Source organism: Colius striatus, chromosome 19 (assembly GCF_028858725.1).
Source record: "Colius striatus isolate bColStr4 chromosome 19, bColStr4.1.hap1, whole genome shotgun sequence".
NCBI lineage: Eukaryota > Metazoa > Chordata > Aves > Coliiformes > Coliidae > Colius > Colius striatus.
Genome location: NC_084777.1, coordinates 9045773 through 9069399, shown reverse-complemented (window position 1 = coordinate 9069399; position 23627 = coordinate 9045773). Strand labels below are relative to the sequence as shown.

At 43.4% G+C, this 23627-nt stretch overlaps 1 protein-coding gene across 1 annotated transcript; it reads right to left on the bottom strand.

Annotated features, from left to right (window-relative positions):
* Positions 1-561: 561 nt before the first annotated feature.
* On the bottom strand, positions 562-15083 carry TNFSF8 (TNF superfamily member 8). Its single transcript, XM_062011788.1, has 4 exons — positions 14793-15083; positions 10633-10678; positions 2148-2219; positions 562-1419 (listed from the first exon to the last, which is right to left on the bottom strand). The coding sequence occupies exons 1-4, from the start codon at positions 14952-14954 to the stop codon at positions 1022-1024; spliced, it is 678 nt and encodes a 225-aa protein (XP_061867772.1). The 5' UTR covers positions 14955-15083; the 3' UTR covers positions 562-1021.
* Positions 15084-23627: the final 8544 nt, after the last annotated feature.

Here is a 23627-nt window from a genome sequence, read left to right as displayed (position 1 = left end):
CTCTGTCCTCTGGACTGCCCAAACACCGCAGCTTTCAGCTGAGGGTCAGGTCTGAAATTGTCTCTGGACCTCAGAGCTAAATCTTGGAATGTTGAGAATGTGCAAAGTTTGAGAAAGTTAGAAGTGTGTTTACACACCAGTGTGTGCTGATGTGAAGCAGGTGTCCAACAGGCAGGACACAAGTCAAGGAAAATGTAAGGAAATTTGTTACATAGCTAAATTTGCAACTAGATTACTGTCTGGATATTTGCTATGAAAAGATCTAGAAACCCCAGGTGTGAATCAGGCTGAGCACTGTGCATACAGAAAGTCTCTGCCCCAAGGAGCTTCATATTTAAATAGAAAGGATGGATAAATAGTGAAAAGGAAGATCATTGGAAGTAAATAACATAAAGTCCATAGCAGAATGCAGCACAGAAATATCCTGTAAGTCCCATGTCTCTTATGTCCTGTCCCAGAGTTTTAGCTGTCAATCTGAGAGTTAATAATTTCATCATCTTTGCTTTCTATCCATAGACCTGCTCCAGAGCTCTGGTTGCCTGCTCCAGTTGCAAAGAAAGCTTTGATTGTAAGCTTTAGCTGTTACATTTTTTTGAAAGACTATGTCAAAATACTACTTGTTAAAATTCAGTTTAAAAGATTTCCCCACCTCCTGAGCACAGGCACCCTGACAGCAGGCCATTAGTCTCAATATTAGGCTCAATATTGTATACCCTTCTCATAATTTGGTTACATGTTAATCTGTGTTTGCACAGGGTTGTTTTGAGGAACCGTTGGCAGATTGGTGGGTTACTTGTTGGATAACCCAAAAACAATCCTACCCCAAGCCAAACCAAAGGAATCTGTCAGGTGTGGGTCTTGCAGTGTTTTAGGTTTGGTTCTGGGACCCTGACAAAGCTCCTTCTTTCCCCTAGCGATGAGGTAAGATAGGACATTTAAAACAAGGTGTTGCCTAGTAAAAGCAGGCTCCTGGTGTTCAGAGAAAGATAAGTCTGGCAGCAGTGGAAAGTCAGAGAGCTGCTCACATTTCATCACTGTACCTCAAGACCCCAAGAACGTTTTCATTGGGAAGAGAAATGTTATTCAAGAATTTAGGATGATTAAGTGTTACTGATATTCTGTCCTTCACTCTCAGGTATGTTAAATGGGGCTGGAACAAGGTCTTAAAAGTCTTTTCTTGGCATTTTTCTGCTGCACACCATGTGAATAACGTTTGCCTGCTGACTTTGTCATTCACAAGGAGCTCTATTTTGATGTCTATGAGGCTGTTTGGACAGCTGGGAAAATGAAAGTTCAAGTGGCAAAAGATCAAGTAGAAGCCTTGTTTCTGTATCACCAGCTCTTCACTCTTGCACTGGATGTTTTTGCAAATACCCTTCTCCACCAAGCTCAGTTTTGAACTGTTTACTGGATTGGACACTAGAAAGGAAAGAAAACAAGTTTTTAAATGAACCAGTGAGCTCTAGTGAGCTGAATTAATCCTTATGTGACTAGTAGCAGTGTTTTGGAGCACTGGAACAGGCTGCCCAGGGAGGTTTTGGAGTCTCCTTCCTTGGAGGTCTTCAAGACCTGCCTGGACACATTCCTATGTGACCTGATCTAGGTGGGACCTGCTTTAGCAGGGGGGTTGGACTGGATGATCTCTACAGGTCCCTTCCAAACTCTTACCATTCTATGATTCTATAAATGGAGATACTTGTCCAGTAGTTTTCCTGCAGGAGGCTCCAAAAAAAGATCTGGACTGATGGGTGGGAGTTCCCACATGGAAGTGGGGAGTAAAAAAGTTCCAGGGATTTACAGAGCCTTTGGGAAACCCAAGACAGGGAGATGTAGTGGAAATAGCCACCTGCAGCATTTGCAGGGAAATAGTGGAGATGTTTATAATTGTGTTTGTTTGCAGAAAGCAGTCTCTTTATTTTTTTCTAATCAAGGGTTTGAAAAAGGTTTCTGTGATCAGATGGAGGGTTTACCAGACACATCTACATTTCAGGAAGCTAAGGTGGTTTTTTTCTCCCCTATAAACTGACCATTTGGTCAAAAAGCCACTTGCCACTAAAACCAGTTTGAATAACACAAGTGCCTCCTCTTCCACCAGCTCTACAATCTCTCTTTGCCGACACTTGCCCTCGGCTGGGCTCCCCACTGACCTCTCATGTACGCAGCAGCTTCCTTGGTTGGGACATTCAGTAGGATTCTTACATAGTCTTCAGAGACATTTCCTGAAGGAAAAAGCAGATTAAGTGACCATTCCTCTTTTGTTGTTGTTGTACTGTAGAATGCTGTTAACATTTGACACCTCACTAACTTGCTCTGACTGCTTGATGCACAAACTCCACAGCAGCAGCTTTAAAGCAATTAGCAGCAGCAGCTACAACAGCAGTTGAGAGCTGGTGCTTACTCCTTGGCTGATAATATCTGAGGGAATTCACAGCAGTGAACTCAATTGGTGAATTTATAACAGTCTAAAGCTCTGGTAAATTGCAGCTATCAGTCCAAAAATATCCAACCCAATTTCTTATTCTTCTTCATACAAGTAGATATTATGTGCAGGTGAGCTGCTTTAAACCAAATTATTTGGATGTTTCAATGACAGCCAGAAGCTTTTGAACATTTACCTGGGTGCTTTTGAAATGCTGCCTTGTTCGCTCAGGGTTACACTGCGGGTGTCCCCAGCCCTTGGGGCGAGGGTTAAACTGTGGATGTCCCCAAGTCCTTGCGGTGAGGGTCACACTGCGGTGTAACCAGGGTGTCCCCAGCCCTTGGGGCGAGGCAGTTGCTTGGTCGGACCCGAAGCTGCTGCCAGAGGCGCCGGGACCTTCTGCCCGCGCATCCTCCGGCGCAGCCGGCCCGAGGGCTGAGCCGGGAACATCCCCGCTCCCGCGGCTCCGCGACCGGGCGGCCCCGGGGCTCCCCCGCCGCGCCGCTCCCTCCACTGGCCACGGCCGGGACTGCGAGTGGCACCTTGGGGCTGCCGCGGCCCCGCATCCAAGTATCCCAGGTCCCGCCTCCCGGCCCCCGCATCCCACCGCTGCCCTCTCCGTTTCACCTCTTTTCCAGTGACATTTCACCTCCCCACCTGCCTCCTGTAAGCTTTTCGTCTCAGCTCTTCCTGGGCGTTCAGTGAACGGTTCTTTCTCCTTTATTTGACTGTACAGGGCGATTTGTACAACCCTGAGCTGCCAACAGGCAGGGGGATACACAGCCAAGATACAGACTCAGGGTATGCCCCAGTGGCTGCAACCATGCCAGGGAATGCTCCTTTCTCCCTGCATTGGCTCTCTTTCTTTACATCTCTTGGCCCTGCTGCAGCTGTCCAAGGGATGTGCATAGGAGCTCAGATGGGAGATAGGGAATTTCCTATGGTTTATTCTACAACTCAATACCAGGAATAAAATATGAAGGAGTTTCAGTAAAGCCTTACCAAACTATACTCCCTTTTCCCAGAGTACACAAATACCCTAAGTTTTCCTATGACTCAGTTTATAAAATTGGTGTAAGAGTCACAATGCTACAAGGGTCTCTGAAGGACTGGTCAATACACAGAACCAAGTTCTTCTAAATCTTGATGCTACTCTGTGACATCAGATGACATATTTCATACACGTTGCACAGATGCACTAGAATGAGTCTACTAAATGCAGAGTGAGGTAAGGATTTTAAATCTCACAAGATTCCAGAAACTAATGGTACAAAAAGGAGATTCAATTCTCCAGACCCTTGCAGTATCTTCATGGTCCAATTTCTAGGAGGCATTTGGTCAGGAGGATAGATAAATCAGAGAATTGAAGCATGGTAGGGGTTGGAAGGGACCTTTAGAGATCATCCAGTCCAACCTCCCTGCAGAAGCAGGTCCCATCTAGATCAGGTCACACAGAAACGTGTCCAGGTGAGTTTTGAAGACCTCCAAGGAAGGAGCCTCCACACCTTCCCTGGGCAGCCTAGGCCAGGGCTCGCTCACTGAAACACTGAAACAGTTTTTCCTTGTGTTTAAATGGGACTTTTTAATGTTCCAGCTTCATCCCATCACCCCTTGTGCTGTCACTGGATACAACAAGAAGAAGTGCTGCCCCAACCTCCTGACATCCACCATTGAGATATTTGTAACTATTAATGAGATCCCCTCTCAGTCTCCTCCAGGCTGAACAGCCCCAGTTCCTGCAGCCTTTTCTCACATGAAAGATGCTCCATGGTCATCTTAGTGGCTCTATGCTGGCCTCTCTTCAGAAGTTCCCTGTTGCTCTTGAGCTGGGGTGCCCAGAACTGGACACAGATGAGGCCTCACCAGGGCAGACTAGATGGGGAGGAGAACCAAGATCCTCTGCTTGGTGACTTTTAACTTTACACTCAGTTGGAGATAGAGGCTGTGGATATTAGGAAAGAATTGTAATATTTCTCTGATTTCAGTAGTTGAAACACTTTTGAGGGAAACAGGTGCTCACTGCACTTCAAGAATGAGTCATGGATCAAGGTCCTTGGTCACACTGGAAATCCCCAAAGAAAAACCAAAGCATTTTTTCCCGATGTTAGTAACCTCAATGCAGTGTTTTAGTGAATGCACAGACACTAGAGATGTAGAGATATGGCATAGGATAGGAGAAAAGCCTCCTAACTTATATTTCAAACTTAAGTTGTACAGTGGTAGCAACAGTCTGTGGTAATGCTTAGTCAGCACCCTGAGCCCACTCGCTTACGAGTGTCCCGCAAGAAGGAAGAATATTTTTACAGAGGCTTGGTTGTATTTAGGGAGTTTACTCTGTAAGGTAGAAAATCCCCTGCTGCTCAGGCTGGCTTTGGAAGCTGCAGCCGTGCAATGTCTGTGAAGTGAGCAAACAGCTGTGCCTGTATGCAGACAGGTGCTGCCAGGAGCCTGATCAGTCACCAGTGGTGGCAGGATACTCATGGCACCTCCCTGACCTAGCTGCACTTGGCATTTCCAAAGCTGTACTGACATTTATGATGTCAGCAAGTTTTGTGTGTGTGTGTTTAAACCGTTTATTTGGTGACATCAGCTGTGTTTCTGAGAAGGCAAGTTATGGAAAAAATAATTGTTTGATAGAGCCATTTCCGGCTCTTGTTCTGCTGAGGCAGTTCAGATCTGTTCTCTAGTTTTGATTTCTGAGGTTAATTATTGTATCTGAAACATTTTAGTGCAAGCCAGGAGAGCCTGGAATCACTAGAGCCTCAGGACTGATTGATGGATAAGTTCAGTCCCTTTGCTTAGTTGGCTTTGCATTAGTAACAGTGTAAATCAGGAGTAATCCCACTGAAGTCCAACTGGATTACATGATCTTATAAATACTGTGAGAAAGAGGGAAAGCAAAGCCACATTTGGGGCTAAGTACCAAGGACACTACACTGGTTCGTTGTCCACTGTGAGCAGAGATGCTTCTGCAGGGGAGTTGGACCAGATGATCTCTAAAGGTCCCTTCCAATCCCTACCATTCTATGATTGTCAGATCAAGCTACTTTAAGGAAGCCTGCTGATAAGGAAGGAGTCTTAGTTGGAAACCATTTATGCTATTTTGTCCTAAAGAAACTGTCAGGAGATAATTCACTTCTATCTTCCTGACCTCTTTTTTACCATAGGGTGAGCACCCAGAGGGTGTAGCCCTGAAGAAAAGGGCCAGATCATTTCCATGAGCTTAATGCAACTTTTCCCCACTGAGCCAAAGGCAATGCATGGCAGGACTATGAAATGGGGCTCAGAGGAGCTGCAGCCTCACTGATGCTCTCAGGATTTGCACCTGCAGTGTAGAATGGAAAGAGTCTTCTCAAAGCACAGCAGGACCTAAAGAGGCTCTGTCTGCCAGCTAGGAAGAGCCTGAGGGCTTTGGCACATGTGGACATCTGGGCTGCTGCCAGACAGATCCCAGGAGATATGACTCTGCCTGTAGAACTCTCCTCACTGCTCATGGCCTCAGTTTCCTCACCTCTGAGATAGGTATTATGGGAGGGTGGACAAAGGGCAGTGAAAGCAAGAGCTGAAAGTCCCATGCCAGGGAGACAAGTATTGCTACACAGACATGGAAAGCCCCTCCAGTGGGGTTTTTGAGGCTTGGCCTAGGACCAGTCACCTCTTATGGTGAGATTCTCCTGCAGTGCATAAGATCTTACAACTAGCTGGAGTCTGAGTCCCAACAGGCATGAGAGTGGGTCAAAAATCTGAATGTGTTTTATGAAGTAAAGAAGTCTGGACAGCTAACAAAGAGCTTTCAATTCCTCCAAGCCCTCCACCAATTCCAGTGCTTATAAAATTAGGCAAGGTGATTTCATACATTCTTGTCAGCCAGCTAGAGTTAGCAGAACTTGTCTAATTTTATTTCTCAGCAGCTGCTGTTTGAAGTCCCCATAGCTATCTTTCACTCTCTCCTTCCATTTAAGTGTCCTGAAAACATCTGCCAGCTGACACTGAGGGACTGTCCCAGCAGAGTGGTGCTGTGACAAGTGCCAGCTGGATGATGTCTTCTCTTGGGCTCCGGGGCAGAGTTGAGCTCTGCTCATGGCTGTGCCTGCCACACATACACTGGATACCTTTGGTCCTTGAGAGCCCATGGACTGTCACTCTGGTCCTGTGCATTGAAAGGGAACTGAACTCAGCTTCCAATTTTACCTCCTTCCAAAAACATAAACTTTGGAAATGTTGCTTTCTTTCCTCCAAATTTAGGAAGAACCTTTTGCACACCTGACTACTGCAAAACTCGCAGAGTTTAAGGCCAAAACTGTTCAAGTTTCTAGTAGGCCACATAATTCCATGAGCTATTCATCTCTCTATATTCATCTACAACTTATGTTTTAAGTATTGGAGCGATGGAAGATCTAACATTCAGTATTTTGTGGCAATATTGATAATCTCGTTATTAATTAAACAACCAGCCCCTGTTATGACTAACTGGAATCTGTCTAGCTGCAGTTTCCTCCGGATGCTTGACTTAGGAGGATGCCTGTGTGCACTTTGTAGCATTTACAAGCCCAGACTTGCCCAAATTTTTCAAACTGAGAAACACAGCTCATGTGCCATGACCTCCCAAGAGCAGATAGAACCTTATACAGTTTCACACATACGCACACAAACACATACGTCTACTGAAGCTGAGAAGGCAAGTAGCTATATGGTCTAAATGTGAAATACCCAGTTTGGAAGAACTCACCAGCATGGGATTTGTGCCTAACAACCCAGTAATTTCATTAGTGTCACACTGGGACAATTCCAGGCTGGAGGGGAACAGATTTAGTTGCAGAAGGGCAAACTGCATTTAGAGATACTGCTGCAAATCTGGAAAGGCTTGTGTGCTTCACTGGCTTCAGCCTGATTTACTCTCCTGTAGCAAGGATGTGAATGTCACCTGTATTAGTTTAATTTCTTGGAGCCAGATTTTTGTTTGGGAACCCATTTCCCATTGAAACTGTGAATGGAGTGCTGGATTTCCTTTCTTGGTCTGTCCATCAACTGTTACTGGATTTTGCTTCCAGACAAAAATATCTCTAATGTGTGTGTGTGTATGTACCTGCAGGCTTTTCCTTTTATAAATGAGAGGAGATTTTGGTATCTTGCCTTTGCAGTCCAACATAACAAGAAAAGCTATCGGTTGAGGATCACATTTATGGCAAAATGAGGTTCAGAGAGGACAGAAAGGAGATGATGAGGGCTAAAATTCTCTAGATGCTGTTAGGTCATAAATTTCTCTGTGACTTTGTTTTCCCTCTAAGAAACAAAATGAACAATAATACCTCTCTGGCCTATATTAATATATGATTTCATATTTATGAAATGTGGATGAGTTTCCACAGAAATATTTTCACAAACATTTTGTTCTTGGTTAATTACTTTCTTCCTGTTGTTCAGGTGCTCCACTGACAATAGCACAGAGGATCTGAGGAAGCTGGTATTGTTTTTCACACAAACATTTAGTTACTTGACATTGCATCACCCTCAGTTACTCTTTGCAGATTCCTGCAGACCCATCCATTGAGGACTGACAGCTGAGTCAGGAATGTAAACCTATAAATCTGCTTTAGTACTCATGGGTATTTAGCTAATAATAGAACATAATCTCATTGTAAATCTGAATGAAATCATCATGGTTTTCCTGCTTTAGGTTTACAGAATTAAGTCAGAGAAGTAGCTGTGCCTGGACTACTGTCCATTTGCATTACATTACAATCTCTGCCTGAGTGAACTCCAGCTGTTCCCACTAACTAATACAACCCTGCATCCCCCACTACTATATCTGAGATATTTTGCACAAGTGGGTACCAACACAGGGTTTGAGCAAGGCTGAACACTCAGCTGGTAACTTGGCAAGGCTCACTTTTTGCTTGCTCGCTCATTTTTACAATGCAGGGCTTTGAAGCTCTGTTATGAACAAAGTAGGTACAAAAGACATCCTACCAACATCTGGGCTACCTGAGAAGCAGACAAGGATCCAAATAAAAATCCACAGCAATTTCAGCCTCACCACAATCCTCATCCTGCAATGTTTCTTATGCTGCTCTGCAGCTGCTGGATGGGACCTTGCAGCAGTCACTACAACTTCCTGCTTAGTAAGCAATACCTGGCAGCATACAACACAGCTTGCTGCCAAGGGGGCCTTAGTAAATGACCCACTGGGATACATCAATCAATTAGCCCAGCTTTATGCACTTAAAGAGAAAAATATAAGGGCATTGTAATTCACTTACACATTAATTCTCCATTGCCCTGCCAGAGATATGCAATAGAGACTGACAGGCAGTGAGAGGTAGGCTGATACAGAACTTACACCCCTTGTAAACAGCTTTCAGCAACTCTTCCTGCCTCGTGGGGTTTCTCTGTCATTCCCTCTTTAGTCTTTAATTAATGGCATCATCTCAGACTTAGCAGCAGAGTTCAGGGCAAGAGGATGCCTGTAATTGATACTGACACAAAGACAGAGAGGTTTCTGGCTAATGGATTGTCATTGATGAGGAGAAAAAAAGCAACTGGCAGAGCTTGCCTGATATGAAGGGGTTTTATAGGTACAGATATACACATATTTGTATGTATATTACAATGCACTTTTGGATTAGTGAGACCTTTCCTTCCCACCCTGGGAATGCCAATATTGCTCATGCTTTGCATTGATAATACTGACCTACAGATACAGTCTCTGTGGCTCCTTCTCTGTCAGTCACTAGACTCCATGCCAGCAGCTTTCACTACATCTTCTTATGTGCTGGTAAAACTCAGCCATGAAAAGCAGGGGAGTTCTGGTGACTCCTCTGAGGTTATTCTCTTTCACAAGAGCCTGAGGTTGTGCTCTGGGGCTGTACTGACTTGCAGCCACTGGGGACTCTCCATTGTCATGAGGGACTATGTACAGAGAGATTGATGCTTTGAGACCCTGTTAGGTTTGCAAAGATTGTTTTTGGGTATCTTTTGAGATGCACTGGAGTGGGATGGGATGTGGCTGTCCATATACCCTTATTCAAATCTGTCTTACATGTTCATGCCCTGCTTTATTTCTGAGGAACTTCAGATACAATAAAGCACTGGAAGATATAAGAAGGAAGAAAGACTTGAGGAGCTACTTAGGTTGACAGAGAGAAAGCAATATGTTCTTATGATGTCCCTGGGACATACTAAGGGAAAAATAAAATCCCTCCAGGAACTGTAAAATGCAAAAAAAAAGAATGGTTAGACAAGATGGGAAGTTGTGAGGAAGGACAGAGTGATATGCAGGGACTAGTCTGAGAATTATAGGCTGAAAAAAAACCAATGCAGAGGGGTCCCAAATCAAAAAGTTATCCAGGATAGAGTATGTGCTGCCCAAATGCTGCATTATGTCACCTGTGTGCAAAAACACAGCTACAGAAGAGGTGGTTACATGATTAGGACTCTCTGGACCTTGAACTTAAATTTCCTATTCTGTCAATGCTTCTAGAAGAACCCTGTGTGTTGTTTTCCCCACCTGCAGTGAGAGGCAATGGGATCTCCTGTCCTTCAGGACTGAGGACGAACTTTTGCAAGAAGTCAAAATACTTGGTGCTAAGGGCCGTGTAACCAGGGAGGCAATGTCAATGAAACAAATAGTGCTCCTCTTGGTCTATGCTAAGACAAAGCAGAATTTGCTACACCATCTCTGCTAGTCTAGTTTTCCCAATTTCATGCCCCTTGTGCTCATACTCAGACTGTCTTAATTCCTTGCTCTGTTCCTCTTGCTGCTGTTCTCCATTTGCTCCTTCCTTTCTTCCTCCCTCCCTCCCTCCCAGTACAGGAATTTCAGTTGTTTCAATAATGTGCCCATACATTTGCATCCATGCCTTGTGAAGATGGGGATACTACATCCACATTTGCAAGAGCCATCCCTTAAAATAAAGCTTAATAGTCAGCCTGATGTTCACATCTTCTAGTAAAAAGGATCTCATGCAGAAACACTCAGGGCAGATTCAGACATAGGTGTTATTTCCTCAGTCAAGCATTGATTTCTGGAGGTACCAAGTAATTTGAAAGCTTTTTGTTTCTGCTTCTTTCTTTTCCCCATTACCTTGACTTTTCACCAAGAAAAGACTTTATGTGAAATGTTGAGATGTGCACAATTGGCTTGTTTGTCATCCTGGGCAATGGTTGCATTACAGATGAACAAATAGCATGTATAGGCAGTTTAGGTGTCTTACCTGTCCTGATAGGCTTTGTGATGCCCTCCATGGCAGGATCAGCTGTCTGAAAGAGTATTGAGAGAAGTGATAGTTATTCTGGGAGAATACCCATGTTCAAATATGACCCTGCTTTAGAAGTGGATCTTAAAAGATACTCCCTTAAGGCAAGGCAGAGCCTGATGTACAGGGAGCCAGTGCCAGTTTCTTACAGAGCCTCACAGGTCAGTGAGGGATTGCTGTGCTGCAAACAGCTTGGCAAGCTCTCTGCACTCAGCCAGGTATCCTCAGTCATCTTTCATCAAAGCCCTTTTTTCCTAATGTAGAAAATCTACATTTCTGGCACAGACTGCAGCTCTGTGCTGTAAGAACTGTCTGTGGCTTTTGATGGGGTTGTTTTGGAAGCATACACTTTGAAAATCTCACTCTGTGGCTAGAAAAGCTTGGGGAGAGTAGGACAGAGTGGGACTGGACACCTCTGAGAGCCAATGCTCATTCCTGGGAAGCTAGTCTGGGTGAAAAGTTGTAGAGCCCTAACATGGGTCTGAAAGTGACAGTGTAGACTTGCTTCACCTCTCCTCCTACTTCTTGCTGGGATGTAAGCCCAAGGGTCCAAATGTCATGGGAAATTGTCCTCAATCAGCATGGCCTGAAAACTACTAATGAAACATGCTCCAAGCGTGACATATGGTAGGTTTCATCTGTTGTCATGCTTCTATTTTATCACATATCCCTGACCCAAACATAAAACCCTGAAGTCCATGCATATTGCTTCCACAAAAGTAAAGTCCCTGATGCTCATAAACATCCAGCCATGCCCTCATGGAGCAAATTCTCCCAATAGCAGAGTAAAGATACTGAGAATGCCTCAAAGGTTGAAACTTGGTGTTGTGTCCTGTCATTCACACACACTGATTAGAGAAAATGCTAAACAGGTGCCTCTGAAAGCAATTTCTTATTTCTTTCCCTTAATCATTTTACAAAGATTTTTCCCAAGCTGAGACAAACTGGTGCTGCCAGAGGATTGTTTTAATTCCTGTGCTGGAACTGTGAATATCCATTTAACCATCAGTATCTGAAATGTGCATCTGCCTCTAGAAAGTCCAAGAAAACACACCTTGAAACCACAACTCCCCAGACACTGGCCTGGAGTCAGCTTATCTAGGTCCAAGGCTCTTCCAAGAGCATGTCTGCAGAGCAGCTCTGTGAGGATGAGCTCTTTGGGTTGTTGTTCTCGAAGTAAACTTTACATTTGGGAAAAAAAAGCCTTGAGGCTCACTCTTGTTTCTGCTCAGCCTCAAACCATGATGTCTGTCTGTGGCTGAGAGGGAAGGAAGGCAATGGCACCTTTGATAGGTAGCACTAGGTTGCTAAGAGGCAAAGGTAGAGACTAGACATGAAAACTCCAGAAAGCTGAGCACTGGCCCCACAGTCAAGCTCATGATGAGCATCACAGGAAACAGAGCCCTGTGTGAAATTCAGTTTTTCCAGTACTGAGAGAACTTAATGAAGTGACATCTCGAGACAGCATGTGATGATCACTGTACAGAATACTGACAGCAAGGGTCTGAACAGCTCAGTTTTCTTCTAAAATGCCTCTGCTTTTCCTGTGGTGTTCAATGAATGGCACATCTTGTTTCAGAGGCAATTTCCAGTGGGTTTTCTTTGTTTTTCTTTTTGTCAGGGCTGGCCTCCAGAGGGGGCCAATAGACTGGGGCAGCCCATGGAAAGATTATTTTTAAACAGATAGAAATCACCAATAGATAGGGAAGGAATGTGCTAGGTGCTACAGAATCACAAGGGCTGGAAGGGATCTGGAAAGCTCATCCAGGGCAACCCCCCTGCCAGAGCAGCACCACCTAGAGCAGGGCACACAGGAACTCATCCAGCTGGGTTGGAATGTCTCCAGAGAAGGAGACTCCACAGCTCATCTGGGCAGCCCCTGCCAGTGCTCCCTCACCTCACAAGGAAGAAATTCTTCCTTGTGTTTCTTTGTAACATCTTCTGTTCTAACTTGTCCCACCATTGTCCATCCCTGAGCACAGCCTGGCTCCAGCCTCCTCACATCCACTCTTGATGTATCTCTAACCATGAATGAGCTCCCCCCTCAGTCTCCTCTTCTCAAAGCTGCAGAGCCCCAGCTCCCTCAGCCTTTCATCAGAAGGGAGATGCTCCACTCCATCATCTCTGTGGCCCTGCACTGAGCTCTCTTCAGCAGCTCCCTGTCCTTCTGCAACTGAGGGGCTCAAAACTGGACACGGTATCCCAGATGTGATCTCACGAGGGCAGAGTAGCAATTTCTGATTATGGCAGTCTCATAGCTGAAGGAGCTCTACATTTTTAACTGCAGCAGTCTTGAAGCTCACTGGGAGCATGAACACAAGTTAGGCTTTTACTGTCAGTTTCCTCTCACAGCACAAAATTGCTGCTTGGTTTTGCTGGTTTCTCAGGCACCTCAGTTTCCTACTGTCTCTATCAGCCAAGCTCATTTCCAAAGGAGCTGCAATAATGTCATTACTCTTTTAAATGAAAACTTTGACTCTTTCAATAATATTATTTCTCTGGCAGCTAGTGTAACCGTGTCTGTCATGATGGAGAGGTAATTTAATGCTTACTTTCATAATAAGTACAAACGAAAGCCTCATTATATGGGAAAGCTGTGGCAATTCAGTAATTACCCAGGCTGATGTTTTAAAGATCTCCCTTAATGTCTCACTGTTTATCACTTGAAAACCCCAGTGTCTCATTCCAACTGTACCCAAGTGGCTTCTCTTTTGGAAGTACAATAATTTCAGGTAAATGTATCCTCTCTGATATGACTTAAAGAAGTGCCAGTCAAACCTTTATGGTTTAATTTCTGGGTAATGTGCATACAAAACCACACAAATTGCACAGGGTAAATTTAGTAAGAGAAACTCTTGAGATGAAAGATGACATTTTGTTTTCCATGGCCCACTTCCTCCAGCACTGTGCTTGTGCTTTCATTCTATGAATAGCAGTAGATTTTTGTAGTGCAATTTCAAAGCCTGTAAAACTTCAAACCTGACATTTTACCCTGCTGAAGTTCATGGCAAGATTAGAAATGCACTTTTATATTTGCAAACACTGGTACCTCTGTCCTGGCTGTAACTGATTCCCCATTCAACCCCAGATCCACTTGAGAACAGTCATCTTTATTTTAAGAAGATAAAAATGTGCATAGGCAGAGGGAACAGTTGTTTTTGTAAGACCTTGCCTTACTTATATCCTCAGTAATCCTTGCTATAAGACTACTTCTTCATTAAAAACCAAACCCAAGAATAGAATGGACAAAGAAATGGGAGCGGTAGTGAGCTACTTTGCCTCCATCAGCTGCTCTAGGTAGTTTCAAGAGAGCTCTGCTTCACCATATCCCAGTGCATCCCAGCACACAGCACCATGCAGTGTCTTGTCACACATAGGGATGTCTTGCATTATGCCCATTACTGAAATTTATCGGTACTTCAGAGAAACACATGTAGACACAACCAGACCAGAGCATCTCAGTCAATGATCGTTCTCCAAAGTGACAAGAGACACGTTAACAGGACAAGGGGTGATGGGATGAAACTGGAACACAAAAAGGTCCATTTAAACATGAGCAAAACCAATTCCCCTGTGAGGGTGAGGGAGCCCTGGCTCAGGCTGCCCAGGGAGGGTGTGGAGGCTCCTTCCTTGGAGGTCTTCAAGACCCGCCTGGACACGTTCCTGTGTGACCTGATCTAGGTGGGACCTGCTTTAGCAGGGGGTTTGGACTGGATGAGCTCTAAAGATCCCTTCCAACCCCCACCATTCTATGATTCTACATGTAAAATCAGGTAGCAGACACTGAGGCACTGATCTATCTTCCGTCCACCTCTTCTCCTAACTAAGCAGGCAGAGGGTGGCTTGCACCTTGGATTATGAGCTTTCCACTTACATTTGCAGAGTAGAAATGAATACAACCCATGGGGAAACATCTATTTTTTTTTGAAAGCCCGTTCTCTCCCTCTTTGTTTCCTCTTTCTCTCCCCTGATTCACGTGTGTGCATTTGTAGCAGGAGGCAGTGACTGATTTTCTGGCCACAGAGTAATTTTTGGGAAGGCAGCAGTTCAAAAAGAAAAAAAAGAAAGAAAGAAAGAAAATAAGAAAAAGCCACTGAATGAAGTAAGAAATTTCTTACCGTCCTCTGAAAGAGTAAGACCATGATGGTGGCTAATGCAAAGATGAGTAACGCAGCGAGGGTAGCGATGATGAAATACAAACATGTTTTGTTAGTGGCTCCAAGCCTTCTTGAAACAGTGTCTTCATTCACATGCATGGTTGATTCCTGAGAGTCCCTCATCTGAAAAAGTATTTGCTCTTGTGCTGAGCAGATTCTTATATAGCTCTCAAGGTACTGCTCTGTATCTCCCCTTGATCAGGTTCAAGTTGCAGCCCATCTCTGTTCCTGGCAGGATTTTCCCCCTTCATCCTGGCTCATGTGATCTGGAAAAAAAAACTTCATCACTTGTAGTACAAAGAAAGAGGGACCTGGGGGCGTGAAGCAGGAGGCAGCTGTGAAGAGGGGAAGGAGCTTCATGTTCTTGGTAGGGATTTCGCGACGACAGCCTTGTCTTGCTGCAGTGGAGGTTTCTGATGTCAGAAGGTTAATTGTTACCAAGATCAATCGTCCCCCGCCTGCTACTGGCTTCTGTGAAATGGAGAGCTATGCAAATTCTGTTTCATTTTATACTCAGTGCAGCTACAGTTTGGTACAGTAAATCACCTCAGAGCTCTGCTTTCCTGTTGCATAGAGTAACCTCTTCTCATTCCCAGTAGCAACCCAGAGCTGCAATCTTCAGAGCTCTGTGTTGAGAGGTGACCTAGCCTTTGAGATTGGTGACTGTTCCTCTTGTCTGTGAAGGTCTTGAGAAATTGGGTGAGATTTTCGTTGAACTATTTCACAGAAACGTGTCAGGAAGATGTTTTTGATGCAGGATGCAAGTTCTAGGCAGAGGTGTAGAAGGAAAGTGGTCACACCAAAGCAGCTGAAAGCATGATGTGCCCACAGAGTGTTTATGTTTGCCTCTCTGCCCTTGCTTAGTTGCAGCTAGCGAATTAATGCTCATTTCTGTCCTGTCAAGAAGCCTCTCCTCTGTCCTAGCCTGGGACTATCAACCAGCCATGGAGTTTCTTACAGAAGTCAAATGAGATTTTTTTATCTGGAACCATTCCTACTTCATTCCAGTGTCGAAGGACCAGTCATTCCTAACCCTGCATTTTGTGTGTGAGAAGACTCCTTGCTTTCTGACCAATCCAACCTAAAACACCTTTGGATGTTTCTGAAAAATCTTCTGTTAGATGTGTGTCCTCTTTTGATTCATATCTATGCCAGCCAGTTAACTCGTGTAACACAATCAAAATGACCAGGAGTATTATTTGTCCCAGCTACTTACAGTTTGGTAATACAAGGACATCAGAGAGACCAAACAGGATCTTACCAATTATCCATCTACCTCAAGATCTTGCCTTCAGTAACATGCAATAAGAGATGCCTTGTGAAAAATATTAGAACCAGGTATTTATTCAGTGTAGTTCTCCAGTTTCTTCTAGTTTAGGCTGTCAGACACCCAAAACAGAGGTAGCATCTTTCTATTTAAACTCAAATCTTCTTTACACCTCTGACATTAGAGAGTCCTGGTATCTTAGCATTATATTACAACTGTCTGTAATAAAGCCTCTAAAGCCCAGCACTATAGAGACTTCTATAGATTTCCAACGGTGTTTTTCAGATCATCACTGTGGAAACAGGCACAATCTATTTTAATCAGACACAAAGAGAAGCAGCCTCCTCTCCTTAAGGATGAAACAATAGTCTCACATTGTCAGGCCTTGGCATTGTCTTCCTTGGGATATGTGTCACACAAAACCTGACAGTTTGGAGGAAGTAGAGCCTCACCTGCTGAGTCTTGCTTGCAGATGTAAAACTTCTGCACAGAGACTAGCAGTAGTGGTTCCCACTCACCCTCTTTTGTACTGGAAATTAATCTTGGTTTGCAAGGGAAAGATTCACACAGTCTTCCCTGTGAAAGCTCATTTGACCCTTTAAAGCAGCCAGTCTTGCAGAACAGCAAGCCCACCCTTGGGGAAGATGAGCATCATAATTCCATCACTGGTCTCTTTCACAGTTCTCAAATACGGGAAAATCCAATTTACAAAGATCCTGCAGTAACTGCAGCATCTAGTGATCTTGAAAAGACAGTCCAGCATCTCTTGCTCATGGCTGAGTGGATACATGCTTCACCAAGGAAGATCATACTCAATAGACTAATGATGGTATGGTTTAAGGATGTCATTTGGTGTCATGAGGAGGACACAGTCCTCTGGGAGCTTGTAGGCTTTTATGGATGTGCACAGTCAGCTTTTCAAGCTGTTAAAGACTTGTACTAAACTTACTTACAAGTAGACAACCGGATACTGTAGTGGTGATGAGTAGAAAAGTAACAGCAATCTGTAGATGATTTTATGATGGATCTAATGTCATGAAATGTAGAAGTGAAATATTGCTCAGCTGAGACAGCTATGCTGTTAAGGCAGACAGTAATTTCTAAAGAGGATAACCCTGTAGAATGAGTGGATACTTCTGTAGATTTGTCTTAGGCAGTAAATAAACCACTGCACTTTCCCATTAAACAAATGCTCTTGGGGAGCTGTGGCTGTATATCCTGGCTTGTAGGTGGTGATGCACTTTCAAACAGAACTTAGCACAGTGCTCTGTTATCCTCTCTCTCCTAACCTGTAACTCTACAAACCCAATCCCACTCACCTCTCCCTCATTCTGCCTGATTTCCAGAGCACAGTTCAACGCTTTCTTGCCTTCTGACTGATGTTGCATCGGTTCTCACAAGCTCCAGTTCAAGAGGTTAAACAGCAAGTGCTTGCCCTGTGTTTGCTTTGGCATGCTCTGCATCCTCTACAGCAAAGAGCTTTGCATAAAAGTACAAAAAGAGAGAAAACAAGCAAACCACAAACCCAGCAGTTCTAATTGTTTCTTGGCAGATATTGCAAGTCACTCTCTTTAGCAGAAAAATACAAAATAGCTCATCTCCTTGTTAATATTTATCTGCACCTCTGTTGAAGGGAAATAAACTTGCAGAAAGCTGAAAACCCATCCACACAATCAACGGAAACTTATCCTTGACTGAAGTCTGTGAGAACTGAAAACTCTTCCAAAAGACATTAATGGCCAACTCTTCAAAGATGTATAGCTACCCAGTTGCCACTGAAATCTAGGGATGCCTTCAGAAGTTTCTGATTTTATCCTCAATGGGAGCTGGGTCCAGTTCCTATTAAAACCATCATTCGTGTTTACATCCATGTAGTTTTCTGTCAGAACCTTGTCCTGAGCTTTTCAAGATCCAAGAGAGCTCAGAGAAGATGCACCATCATGAGTATTTTATTACACTGAGTGATTCCTAGTGCCCTGCTAAGTAAGGGTCTTAGGTGGCAAAGATGCTATAGGGATTTATATGTTCAAACAGAGAGCTCATGAAATGTAGGGTTGTTTAACTTCACCTGAATACACACATACAAATAGGGGAGCACATGTGGATGCTTGAAAGTCATTTAATATGGAAATGCAAAATCAGTAAATTGAGGTTACTGCAAAATGCCATTAGCACTCAAGGGATGAATCACCTTGTTGTCAGAGGTTTTTGTTTCCTCTGATGAATCACTCTCGTGTTGCACTTTGGCGTACCATTTGTACTCCACGGTTCAGATCGAGACAAGGCAGATGGGTGCCTGGGCCAGGGTGACAAAATAGCTTGTTGGCTTTTTTTTACATTGTATTTATTAGAATCTGTGCTCATTCACGTGACTCTAACCCAATGTTGATCACAGAATGAAGTAAATGCCACTCCAATATCATGTTGCTGACACTGTTGTGATGATATTGGCTGTCACCATAAAATAGTCTTTTGAAGGAGATGCTGTGTGTCTCTCATCTGAGCCTTCTGCTCCTGCAACATGTTGAAAGGTTTCCAAGAACAGCAGTTACTGAATAAAAAATAGACATCATATGGGAGGAAAATAAGGGAAAAAAGGAAAGGTTAGAACTGCCATTGCATACTATTATCTCCTTGGGAAGCTACATGCCATTGTTGTGCAACTGCTTTCCTGGTTCAAAAGAACTATATCACTCATCCTTGTAATGCAATTGAGAAACAAGTATATTAAATTAGCTGCAAGCTTGTTATAGTGGGAAAAACACCTTTTTATACTGTAGATAATATGCATCATCCATCTCTTTTGAAGTGCAGGTAGAAACCAGAGGCATTAGGCTGGATAATGAAATGCAATAACGAATCAGTATAAATGGAACAGTTATAAAAGTGATTGCACACAGATTAATCAGAGAGTGCACTTGCTCTGGAGTTGTCTGCCCAAACAGTAACAGTAGCATCCTTCCCAAAGAAGGGAGCTGCCTGCTTTGCTGGAAAATCTTTCAGTAGCATTTGCTAGTTAGAGTCAATCCAAGTGGAAAAGTTTTTTTCTGAGTATTAAAGCCTACTGTATTCTGTGTAATGAGATGAAGAAGATAATGCATGAGTCATAAAGCTGGAAGAAATCGAATAATCAATAAGATAGATCAAATAAATAAACAACAAAGCAGAGATATTTAGAATGTGATTCCTGAAATTCCACTTCTTCTGTTACAAAACACCAGAAGAATCTTCATTTCCAGCATGGTTCTCATAATTTCCTGAAAATCAGGCTGTTTCTGTGAGGTTCAAGTGGCAAAATAAAAACTGTAGCCACTCAGAAATACAGACAGCAGACTGTGGTGCCTCCTCTGGGGTCTAAACTCTAAAGAAAGATGATTCTATCAATTTCATTAGAAGAGAGAAAGAGGGACATTTTACTCTTGCTGGTCTGAATCTATGATTTTCAGGGCCCTGATGCAATAGTGATGCTCCATTAGAAATCAGGTTCTTAAGTTTCTGATGAATAAACTGGTTCAAGGAACATATTGCCATGATAAAAAGTTATTTGTATGAAAATTTACCCAAAAAATTCCTTATCTCTGAGTATGAAATCAACTAAAACTAAACAGCTTTTATACCCCACAAAACTAAGCAGTAATACATGTTGTTGTCATTGGGAGCAGTGGCACAGTCTGCCCAGAGGGACTGTGGAGTCTCCTTCCTTGAAGGTCTTCCAGACCCACCTGGACATGTTCCTATGTGACCTGATCTAGGTGAACCAGCTTCTGCAGGGGGGTTGGACTAGATGATCTTGAAAGGTCCCTTCCAACTCCCACCATTCTATGATTCTATGAATATGGTTCTTAAAGTCTGTCGACACACCTGAACATCTTGGCCTGAGGTGGTTTTGAGTCAGCAGGAGGAAGTTGTAACTGAAGGATTTGGGTGACAGAAAGAAATAGCTGAAAGCACTGAACCCCACTGAAATGAAGGGAATGGCTCCACCTCATTGTGCTGGACTTTGGATGAGGTCTGCAGAGAACTCACTGTGACTGTGTTATATGAGGGGAATTGGCCCTGAAACCAGATGTAATCCAGGGCTGGCAGAGAAATGCAGCACTGTGGTCAAGGCATCATAGAAAGTGATCTTGCACTGTAATGAGAAGAATTTTCCTGTGTGTAAATAAGGACAGTTCTAGTAATTGGCCATGGTAAGAAGTGGAATCCTGAACTAAAGAGTAGTTGGGCATGATTTGTATCAAAAGCTATTATTTGTGTTCCCCGTGTAAGAGATTCACAGATTCTGACTCAGACTTTTCATGACATATTACATAATCTGACATGCCATTCAGGAAAAGAGTATATGAGTTTACCTGGATAAAGAAACATCAGGTGGGGCCTGAGTTGTGGGAGAGGATCAGACTCCAACAGCATTTTGCATCTGCGTGGGGCTCTTGCAACCCGCTTAAGGAAGAGTATGAGGCATGTAGACAACTGGGATTGCAGATGAGCAATAGTTTCGGAAAGGATGACGGTGCCATTTAGAGGGAAAGGGTAACTCAGGTGTCTTTGGAGACAGGTATGAGGGTCTAGCTTAAGAAAGGCACTTCTCTAGAAATGTTAGACTGCAATGATAAGAATTTTCCTGTGTGTAAATAAGGACACTTTTAGTAATGGGCCATGGTAAGAAGTGGCATACTGAACTAAAGAGTAGTTGGGTCTGATTTATGTCAGAAGCTATTATTTGTGTTCCCTGTGCATAAGCAGTGTGTTGAAAGTTTTTGATTGAAGAGAGATGAGTGGTCTGGAGATCAGATGGAATATAATGAAACTGTCACAGGGACCACATCATCTGTGGTTAAGTTCCACTAGAAGAGCAGAATTACATCATGACTAAGTTCAGTTGGCAGTATAATGTATCCAGATTAGGAATAAGGTCCACATGAAAGGATGACATTCTACTTTTGACAGTTACTAAATCTCCCTGTGTCTTACAAAGAGGGAAATATACATTCTGCTCAGAGTGGCATACATGCACTAAACCCTATTGGGAAATAATATAAGAACCAGTGAAAAGCCAAAGTCACAACTTGCTTGAATCACAGTCTATACATCACAGGAAGAGCAGGAGTGTAGAGTGAAAGTATATTTGTAATTCTGGTGAGATGAAAGGCTTCAGTAGTCCACCTTTCTCAAAATAATCAAACTCCATCACTCTTCTTCCCTGGGAAGAGATTGAAGCTGTTTATTTTTTCCATCCCTTTAGTGCAAGGAAGGAAAAAGCTTCCAAGATTTCCACTGTAGTGTACGTGATAGAGATCATAGAATCACAGAATGTTAGAGATTGGTAGGGACTTTTAGGGATCATCTAGTCCAACCCCCTTGCAGAAGCAGGTCCACCTAGATAACTGCCTTAAGTGTCCAAGCTACCTTTAGTGACCTCATAATCTGAGATGGATCAACGTTGGTAGTTCCCCCCTCTCTCTCTGTTAAAGACAAATAACAAAACATCAGAAGCTGGAAGTGCCTCTGTACAGGCTCAGTGGTTAAATATAGCTGTGCACTCAAGTCTGGTGACCCTCTTCAGGTGTCTGTGCCCACAAAGACTCCCTAAAGAGGTTCCTAGCCCTTGGTAGAGTTGATGTCAAATGGCTCAGGAGAAACACAGAGAAAAGCTGCAGCAAGGGACATCTTAATTTAAGTGATCTGTCAAAATCCACACCAAAAACGAAAGGTGGTCAAAGGAGAAAACAACCTCTTTTTCCTAAGGGAAGGAGGAGCTTTCTCTCCAGATGTGGAATTGACAGGAATCCTAAGAATCAAGCAAGGATGATGTTTGAAAAAGTCTTAAATGACGAAAGTCATCTGGAGCTTGACAAAGGGCAAGAGTCAATGTGTTGGATGAAACTCTTCTCATTTCCCTGGGACATTTCTGAAGGCAGGCCTCAGTGCAAGCTGGATGGTGCTTCTTCCACCTAGGATGGTGCTTTCTTGAGAAGTGATTCATCCTGGTTTAAATGATTGAGTGAATCAGTTTGAAGTTTATGTCCCCAAACCATGTCACAGAAGGATTATAGAAACAGCCTAGACAAGTTATTTGGTCCAGATATCTTTCAGATAACTAAAGGCCAGGAAAATGACTGGGAGGGGGGCTTGTGACTTACGAACACAAGTCTCATTAACAGGCAGAGGGCTGGGATGTTAATCATCCCTGTTCTTGTGAAAAATCACACTCATCTTTGACATTATCCTTCTGAGGGTGGCAGCCATCCTTTAAGCATCATGTACTATTTTTGGGAATGAAATGATAAAAGGCCATCATCAAGCTAGGGATGACCCAGGGATTGAGAGTTATCTCAGCTGGGTGCATCCAGGGAGGAGCAGTAATAGCAGGATAAGGAAATTGAGGCATCACTGTGTCACACAGCAGTCATGACTGCCAGGGCATGATCTCCTCTGGAAAAACTGGCTGCTCATTTATGTAAATCACAGGAGAGTGAAAAATCAAAATATGTGGCCTTGAGTGAGAGTGTTGCTTTGTCTTTACAAAGGTAAATGTTAGGCAAGACCCTGCAACCGTTCATTAGAACATTTATGCTAAAAATACCCAAAGGCTTTATCATAGCTGTGTTTCTTACCCACAGGCAGGACACATCTACCGTTGATCCTGTTTCCTTTGCCCATTGTGTAATTAAATGTGGTGGTTTTGTCTTCCATTCTGATCAATGTACAAATGCTCTGTGCATTTCCATTGACATTCACATCATTTCTACTCCAGCTTCTCTTGAATTAACGTAGCACAGTAACAGCAATGTCAATCTCAATTTATGCAGGTTTATCCTAAAAAAACGAATCTTGTCCACTCTTTTATATTATTCCCCCCACCTCCTTTCCTTTTTTTCTTTCTTTCTTGCCTTCATACTTCCTTGGGCATACAACACACAGCAATTTTTACTGATGGAAAAGGAAATTATTCATCCTACCTAGAAGAGCTGGATGCTGAAATGCCTGAAGGGCAGTCAAGAGACACCATCAACACAAACCCATGTACCAAATAACAAGTGATTTTCTTCTGGCAATACTAATTCTCTGTACTTTCCCCCCACACTTTTCCACACCAGAGGTCTTTCAGCTTATGTGATCAAAGCAAAGTTGATCAAAGCAAAGCAGAAAGAATGCCACAAGGGCCCACCTATACCTTCAAAGGAGCCATTAAGAAAACAGCAGCACTTGGGTACCTGTTTGTTCCCACAGCAACTTGACAATTGATAAGTAGCCAAAGAGTCATGGGGACCACCAATCAACAACCATGGTTTGGTGAGTCAGCTGCAGACACTGTGCAGAGCAACTCAAAGTGGTGCTAAACTCCATCAGCAAACCTAGCCTGTGGTTTCATGCAAACACTTTTTCCTTCTTTTAGACTATATGGGTTCATGCCCCCTAAATTTCACTCTCAGTTTCAGGTATGAATGAATTCAAAGTTTTTAGGTAAATTTCAGCTAGTTTGGATTAGTTTCAGTTTAAACCTAAGCAAAACCACAGAATTGCTC

What these genes read in the sequence shown, in the direction of transcription:
- TNFSF8 (XM_062011788.1), bottom strand. Translation starts at nt 14,954, where the DNA reads ATGAGGGACTCTCAGGAATCAACCATGCATGTGAATGAAGACACTGTT. An exon ending in CACAAAGCCTATCAGGACAG is followed by an intron (nt 2,220 to 10,632) that starts GTAAGACACCTA and finishes TTTTTCCTTCAG; the next exon opens with GAAATGTCTCTGAAGACTAT. An exon ending in AGCTGCTGCGTACATGAGAG is followed by an intron (nt 1,420 to 2,147) that starts GTCAGTGGGGAG and finishes TTTCCTTTCTAG; the next exon opens with TGTCCAATCCAGTAAACAGT.